Source organism: Euphorbia lathyris, chromosome 6 (assembly GCF_963576675.1).
Source record: "Euphorbia lathyris chromosome 6, ddEupLath1.1, whole genome shotgun sequence".
NCBI lineage: Eukaryota > Viridiplantae > Streptophyta > Magnoliopsida > Malpighiales > Euphorbiaceae > Euphorbia > Euphorbia lathyris.
Genome location: NC_088915.1, coordinates 28,371,748 through 28,378,584, shown reverse-complemented (window position 1 = coordinate 28,378,584; position 6,837 = coordinate 28,371,748). Strand labels below are relative to the sequence as shown.

The window sequence follows — 6,837 nt, the reverse complement described above, 5'->3', positions numbered from 1 at the left end:
CCGCGGGGAATCTCTGTACCCGTGGGGATCCTCATCCTCGTTTAAAAACACTTTTTCCATATTCCACATCCGCATCCCCACGGGGAATCACCATTTATATTTTAAAAAAAATCAATATATATTTCTTTTTCTCTTTTCCTTTCTAATTCTAGATTGTGTTCCAAAAAATGGTAGAGATACTATGTCTTTAGTTTAGTTTAAGTTAGGAAAAATACCTATTTAGTCATTGACTAATATTTTATTTATCCCATTTAATTTTTTATTTGAAAATAAGTCTATTTAATTTAAGTTAAATGTTATAAATTATAATATTTAAAGTATAATTTAATTTATAATGGGGAATAATTGAGGATCGCTAGGGGATTCCCCATCGGGGATTAACGAGGCGGGGATCCCCATGGGTAAGGATACCATTCCTCATCCCTGCTTCATCCTCATCACGGGAGATAAAATTATCCTCATTCTCATTCCCGTCCCATGAGGATTCTTAGGCTTTGATTGGATGAGAGGTTTTGAAGGGTAATTAAAGGGAGGGTAGGGAAGGGTTAGTGAAAACTTGGAAGATTAAAAAATATGAAGGTAAGAGTTTTGAAGGGTTGATGAAAGGTTTTGAAGGGTTCAAAATCAATAAGTTTTTAATAGATTTTGAACCCACCAAAATCAGTGGGTTTGGAATGGTTTTGATGAACTCTTACCTTTCTTCCAAACAAAGGTAAGGATAATACCCTATCTCCCCCTTCCCTACCCTCCCTTTAATTACTCTTCAAAACCTCTCATCCAATCAAAGCTTTATCGGTGATTTCCCATCCCGTCGTCGGGACAGGTCAACGACGGATCCCCACCCCACTTGCATCCCTACTAATCTATGGTTTTTTACAATCTTGATGTTGGGTAGTAGGTAATAGGTACCTAATGGGTATTCTCATCCTCATCTCAAACACTTTTATACAAGGGTTGGATAGCCCAATCAGAGACAAATTGTATTAGAAACACATTGGCGCAAAGGACAACCTCAATACAATACATCTAAAATAGAACACATGTCTGTGTTCCGAGTCGGAGTGAGTGTGTGTCTGTAATATTGTTGTTATCTTGGTGTGGAATCCACGCCCTAGTTTCGATCAATTTAGAGTGGTTCTTACTTTTTCTCCATAATCCAACCACTCTTTTGTGGTTCTCAACCTTCCTTTTCAACCTTCAACATTCCTCTTCTGTATCCTTTGCGCTTTTCCCCCAACACAGGAAGCCTCTGCACCTTTTCATGGCTTTTCTCCGCTCACTCTGGTAAACTTTATATCGAATCTCATTTTCTTTCTAATGTTGTTTCGAATCTGTTTTCTGGATCCTTTTATCTCACTTGTTTTCCTGCAGATTTTACACATCTGGTTGCTGCTCAATTGCTTTGATCCGATTCCTTTCTTCTTTCCCCCTCTCTGCTGCATCTCCTATTACCAAAGCTTCTAGTAAGTTTCCTTTTCTCTTTAAATCGTATAGCTAATTGGAATAATTGGAATTTCCTTAATCGATTGTTTATGCTCAGTTTTTTCACCTTAAAACATTGCTTTTTGTTGTTAATGTAGGACAGAATATTGGCAGATAAGTATTTTGTGTTTACATGAGATTGCCCTTTTCTCATTGTTAATTTTCATCTTAGCTGACTGTTCTTAGTAATTGTGTAGCTCATATGAGACTCTGATTGTAAAATTGTCGTTCCTAATTGTGGTTTAAATCTGTGACCCTTATTCACTTAACTGAATTCTCTGTAAGAGTTTGTAGATTTGATATTTGTGTGTGCCAATAGAAGTATTAGGCTTTTTCCAGTTCTCTTGATTTATCTCAAAAGCTAAAACTTGAGCTTCCTGGGGAGTCTAACCAATTCTCATGGATGAAAGAATCATATGAGTTTTGATGCTTCACTCTGTCTACTAAATCAATTTCCTTTCACATAATTTTCTTGGAGTTTCTTCAAGTATGATATTTATTCTTTTCATATTCACTTGTCATTGATCATTCACGAACCTAAAAGAGTTTATTTATGCATGCTACTGGCCAAGTGTAAGCAGCCCATCATCCTTTTTCTCACCTTTGTTTCATTTGTTCTTAATGATTTTGAGTTGTGTAATATGTCATGTTTTAGTTTTCTAAATCATCCATATTAGTAGAATGGAGCTGAGGCGATTTAGTTACACTGTCATGAAGTATCAACATGCTAGTTTGACATGTAAATAGTGCCTGTCAAGCTGCAGGAAAATAGTGAAAGATATCTTCTAAAAGGGATTCATATGTTGTTTTGCTAAACCTTTGGACAGTATTACTTCCAAGCTGCACAAATATTGGTGTTCGGAATAGCAGAGCATGCGGCTAATCTCTTACAGAGTGTAGTAGTATATTATATCAGGTCAATTTTTAGCTGTTAATGCTGAAATAGAACCAACTTGATTTTAGTAGCTAACTCGGTATCACTGAATCCAAATTGGTTAGGAAATTCTTTTGTTGTACTTGTTAGCATGTTCTTTATTGAGTCGAGAATTTTCTTGTACAACTAGTGATTTTTATTCGTCCTCGTATATGAAGTCTGCTTCAACTTTATTCCTTGTTTCAAATCTTTCAGTTGTGTCACTTAGGTAACTTAAATTCATAATTGCAGGCTATCTATCTTGCAGATGGGGGAAGTAGCAAAGGACTTGACTGCCGGGACTGTTGGAGGAGCAGCACAATTGATTTGTGGGCACCCTTTTGATACTATCAAAGTCAAGCTCCAGAGCCAGCCTGCTCCAGTACCAGGCCAGCCTCCCAGGTATGCTGGTGCAATGGATGCTGTCAGGCAGACTTTGGCTGCAGAAGGCCCAAGAGGTTTGTACAAAGGTATGGGGGCTCCACTTGCCACTGTGGCAGCCTTCAATGCTGTTCTTTTCACAGTAAGAGGACAGATGGAGGGATTGTTGAGATCTCACCCTGGTGCTCCACTTACCGTTAGCCAGCAGGTTGTGTGCGGGGCTGGAGCTGGATTTGCTGTTTCTTTCCTTGCTTGCCCTACTGAGTTGATCAAGTGCAGGTCAGTGTTGCTTTTTATTGTTTTCTTTTTATTCCCTTGAATTGGTGCCTGATCTTGGTGTAAACAATATCTGAAACATCTAATATGCTGAATAAAGCAATTTGGTTGTCCCGCTTTACTTTCTTCCCTTACAGAAGAAGATGCTTCTGAATCCTTGATCTGTCTATTTAGTGTTTTATTTTGAATGTTGAGACAGGTTGCAAGCACAAAGTACATTAGGAAGTTCTGGCTCAGGAGCCATGGCAGTGAAGTACGGAGGACCAATGGATGTAGCAAGGCATGTTCTAAAATCAGAAGGCGGTATGAGGGGTCTCTTCAAGGGTTTGGTCCCAACTTTAGGACGCGAAGTTCCAGGAAATGCTGCTATGTTTGGCACCTACGAATTACTGAAAAAATACTTAGCAGGAGGGGAAGATACTTCTCAATTGGGAAGGGGGTCTTTAATGTTGGCAGGAGGACTGGCAGGAGCATCATTCTGGGGGATGGTATACCCTACTGATGTTGTAAAGAGTGTACTTCAGGTAGATGATTACAGAAATCCAAAGTTCAAAGGGTCAATAGATGCTTTCAAAAAGTTACTAGCATCAGAAGGTGTGAAAGGGTTGTACAAAGGTTTTGGTCCTGCGATGGCTCGAAGTATTCCTGCAAATGCAGCATGCTTCTTGGCATATGAGGTCACCAGATCCAGTTTGGGATGATCAACTTTCTCTGGCATATTTCTCATCTAATCATTTAAAGAACAAATTCTTCAAGTAATTGTTTAGGGACATAATAACAATTTATTTATTTAGAGAGAAAAAAACACCAAATTTCAGTAATTTGCATATTGGTTATGGAAGAAGGTACTAACCCAGTGATGAGTAAGTTTAATGCAATTGTTTATTGCTGGCCTTTGTTGTTTTCTAAAGAATTTTGGAAGATGATCTCTGGCTCAACATAAAAAAAAAAAAAAAAAAAGAAAAGAAAATGAATAGGACACTGAAGACAAGCAATTCATAATCAGCTTCACAATGTCACATTGGAAATTCATCTGCAATAAAAACTTGTTCTTAGAAGGCCCATTTAATTTTGTCTAAAAGCTTTATTCATGTCAATTGTGAGACCAAATGATCCATTGTTACTTTGAACTGAGGAAATAAGACATGGAAACACTGTTTTCAATCTGTTAAACAAAACTTTCAAAATAAATTTATATAACACATTACATACTGACATGTGTGTGATTCAACTTATGAAAATCATTGTAGGATTGAACATCTTTACCAATTAATTTCAAATTAGTCTGGAAAAATGAAGTTGACATGCCATCTTAGTTGTCATTGTAGAGGAAACTTTAGCATGAAAGGATTTGAAATTCAAAGTCGCCATCCTTAATGCAAAACAACATCAATTCTTGAAGGTACAACAACTCATTTCCTTGTCTCTAGTAATCATAGCATTTTGAACATCCATTAACTCATCATGTAACAACTTAATTTGCTTCCCAGTATGACCAAGATTGTGAGATCGGACTAATACCTCTTCTCTAATTGCCTTTTCTACTTGGCTGATCTAATTTTGTCAATTAACCATTAATCAACTCTCATCGTAACAAGAAATGTTTGATCCCCTCTAGAGTTATCTCCAATCGTTTATAACATAGTCTCATGAAAGTTTTTGTATGATCTTGTCCATATAACATAGTAGTAACTGAAAAAAATTCATTTGGTTAGTCAAACATTGTGTACATATAATCAATTTAGCTTTTAAAATCGATTAGTAGGATTAATTTAGTCTAAAATCAAGTTCGGATACTAATTTAGTCCTTCAACTTGGCATATAACTATCAATCATATATAGAAACATATGGTGGTGAAGCTCTTAGCCTAGTGGTTGAGAGTTTACCTATGACGAGGGAGGTCGTGGGTTCAGTTGATGGCTAAATTCATACCAAAACTTGATTTGAACAAAATATATCACAAAAATCGCTTTTTGAAGTGTAAAAAATAAATGGTAATCTCAAAAGCAAATGAAATAACTATTTATTTTTAATTGAATTTGATATTCACATGTTACTTTTGTCCTTAGCAATAAGGAGGTCCATGTATTGAAATTTGAAACTATAATGAATTTATTGATTGATTGATAGATTAAGATGATAAATGATATATAAAAATAAAATAAAGTAACCTTATTAAGGTGGTTTTTGTGATTTTGATAATTTGGAGAGTAGAGCAAGAAATATGCATGTCAGCATCCACAAAATGTATACACGTAGTACAAGAAAGTAACAAACTAGCTAATGAATAGTGAATCTCTGATTAATTCAACAGAAAAAGTTACATAAAAAGAAAAGAAAAGAAGTTCAATAATAAAAGAAGTAAAAATGGAAGAATCGAAAACACACATACCTCTGGTGACTAGATTGGATCATTTGGATTTGGTTGTAAGTATTCCATACATACTCTAGTTCTTGTTTTTGATTATTGTATAGATATGAATGAATTAAAAAATGGAAATGAAATGATTCAGATGAAATCATTGGAAGGAAAGCAAGAAATAACATCAAGATGGGGAGGAGGAGGAGGTGAAAGTGGAATATCATTAGATATGGCTGCTAGAGAGGCTTATTTCAAGGGTTCTTTAATGGATCGTGTTGCTTTTCTTGAACGTAGGCTTTTCCAGGTACTTCTTCTTCTATATCTTTCTTCTTCTTCTTCTTCTTCTTTTTTATAGAGATATTATAATGTTGTTATATATATAATCAGCTTTGCTTAGAGATGGAATCAAACAGCATGAGCAGATCATCAGGCACATCATCATCTACCAAAGCACTCAAATCCAACATTATTCCCCTACAAGATTCTACTGCTCCTATTCCTCAACCAATTAAGGTTTTTCTTTTCATTTTCATAATAAAACAATATTCAATTGCATTTTTCAATCATTAACCGGTCAAGTATTTAGTTATTGTTGAATTGAAACAATTCTTATAAAAATGGCAGGAGAAAGTTCACAAGGAAGAAGAAAGGAAGGATTCCAAAGCAAAGGAGCTAAAAAGTGGGAAGAATAATAAGAAGTCGAGCAATGGAGAAAAAGAAGAGGAAACTAATACTTCCAAAACTGGAAAAAAAAGAACACCTCCTAGATGGCCCCACATCAAAATCTTGGGATGTTAATCTTCAACTACTTCTTCTTTCTTTTAAATAATTAGGATACAACTTTTATTTTCTTTATAATATCTTTAGCATTTTTTTAATTATTTATGCTTTTTTTTTTTTTATCTTTATCAAACTTTCTAATTAACATATTCAAATCATTTCAACAATTTTATCAATATTACAAATCATTATCTTAAGTTGTTATTCATACTTTACAAGGATATTTGATTTATTTATTAGATCACCTAATAAATATATATTTAATGAAACTAATAAAATCAGTAGGGATGTAGAGCAACCCCTCCAAAATTTGTGAAGGCTATATTTCACCTAAATAATTTAATTAAATAAATTGATAATATTAAAATTTTAATCAACCAATATTGTTAATATCATACCAAATAATGCCGATATACATGTGTTTTCATCCTAGATCAATAAAACATCCAAATTAAGAGAGTCGTCAAATTAAACTAAACAAAGATATCGCTCATCCGTTGACATATGAGCCAATGGAAAGATATTTGAGTCCAACTCAGATTACACAAATTACCTAAAAGGGCACCCATGATAGAAAGAAAAAAGTTTCTAACAAAGGATCAGAGCAACCACAACAGAGAAAAAGAAGTCTCTAACAAAGGA

The 6,837-nt window shown here is 34.8% G+C and overlaps 2 protein-coding genes across 3 annotated transcripts; both read left to right on the top strand.

Annotated features, from left to right (window-relative positions):
* The first annotated feature begins 979 nt into the window (after positions 1–979).
* LOC136233292 (mitochondrial carnitine/acylcarnitine carrier-like protein) lies at positions 980–3,873 on the top strand. 2 transcript variants are annotated; one of them, XM_066022912.1, is made up of 4 exons: positions 980–1,284; positions 1,372–1,463; positions 2,664–3,055; positions 3,252–3,873. In XM_066022912.1, exons 3-4 carry the CDS (start codon positions 2,664–2,666, stop codon positions 3,751–3,753), a joined length of 894 nt encoding a protein of 297 aa, XP_065878984.1. In that variant the 5' UTR covers positions 980–1,284; positions 1,372–1,463; the 3' UTR covers positions 3,754–3,873. The 2 variants fall into 2 exon arrangements, with proteins under 2 accessions (XP_065878984.1, XP_065878983.1); XM_066022911.1 differs by having other exon boundaries at positions 2,648–3,055.
* Positions 3,874–5,366: 1,493 nt separating this feature from the next.
* On the top strand, positions 5,367–6,302 carry LOC136234262 (uncharacterized). Its single transcript, XM_066024079.1, has 4 exons — positions 5,367–5,480; positions 5,567–5,719; positions 5,803–5,928; positions 6,040–6,302. Exons 1-4 carry the CDS (start codon positions 5,421–5,423, stop codon positions 6,211–6,213), a joined length of 513 nt encoding a protein of 170 aa, XP_065880151.1. The 5' UTR covers positions 5,367–5,420; the 3' UTR covers positions 6,214–6,302.
* The last annotated feature ends 535 nt before the right edge of the window (positions 6,303–6,837 follow it).